Source organism: Numida meleagris, unplaced genomic scaffold, assembly GCF_002078875.1.
Source record: "Numida meleagris isolate 19003 breed g44 Domestic line unplaced genomic scaffold, NumMel1.0 unplaced_Scaffold500, whole genome shotgun sequence".
Lineage (NCBI taxonomy): Eukaryota > Metazoa > Chordata > Aves > Galliformes > Numididae > Numida > Numida meleagris.
In genome coordinates this window covers 4,975-5,917 of record NW_018364716.1, presented here as the reverse complement: position 1 = coordinate 5,917, position 943 = coordinate 4,975, and the positions used below count along the sequence as shown (strand labels likewise).

General features: G+C 52.4%; 1 gene segment (V, D, J or C); it reads left to right on the top strand.

The window, feature by feature from the left end:
• Nucleotides 1-443, top strand: part of LOC110391769 — a gene marked incomplete at its 5' end in the record, with an annotated part of 4,946 nt that extends 4,503 nt beyond the window's left edge. The window contains 1 exon segment of the C gene segment in view: nt 3-443. Within this exon segment, the coding sequence occupies nt 3-378 (376 nt within the window).
• Nucleotides 444-943: the final 500 nt, after the last annotated feature.

Genomic DNA, 943 nt, shown 5'->3' with positions numbered 1-943 from the left:
CCGTCCGTCTACGTCTTCCCCCCTCCCGCGGATCAACTCAACGCCCGCCAACGCGTCACCGTCACCTGCCTGCTCCAGGGCTTCAACCCGCCCCATTTTTTCGTCCGCTGGCTGAGGAACGGCGAAACCCTCCCCGAATCCCAGGCCGTCACCTCCGACCCCATGGCGGAAAACCCCCACAACGATTCCTACGTGGCCTACAGCTTCCTGACGTTGGAGGCGGCCGAGTGGGGAGCGGGCAACGTCTACACCTGCGTGGTGGGGCACGAGGCCCTGTCCATGCAGTTGGTCCAGAAGTCGGTGGATAAAGCTTCGGGTAAAGCCAGCGCCGTCAACGTCTCCCTGGTGTTGGCCGATTCGGCGGCCGCCTGCTATTAATTGAGGCGTTAATTGGCGAAGCGGTGATTGGATCGGGGATTAAAGCGGCGTTTTTTTCCTGCGGAGGGGTTTTGGGGTCGTTGATTTCCTTTTGGGGGGGCATCGTCTTCGGTGTGTGAGCTGGGGTCGTTGGAAAGCTTGGGATCATTAATGTAATGAGAGGGATTAATTGGGTCATCATGTTAATTGGGATCATCAGAGTCATCATCTTAATTAGGGAGATTGGGGTTCCTTCGCTTGGGAGCAATTGGGTCATGGTTGGGAGAGGTGGAAACGATGTCAACATTGGAAGAGAGAGGGGTCATTAGTGTAATTAGAGGGATTCATTAAGATCATCATCTTAATTAGTAGGTCATGGGAGGCATCGTCTTAATTAGTGGGACTGGGGTTCATCAGTTTAATTGGGATTGATTGGGTCATTGTCTTAATTGGAAGCATTTGGGGTCATGGTTATCATTGGAAGAGTTGGGATCAACGTCAACATCAGAAGAGCTAGGGGTCATTAGAGTAATTAGAGGGATTCATTAGGATGTCATCTTAATTGGGATCTTCGGAGCCATCGTCT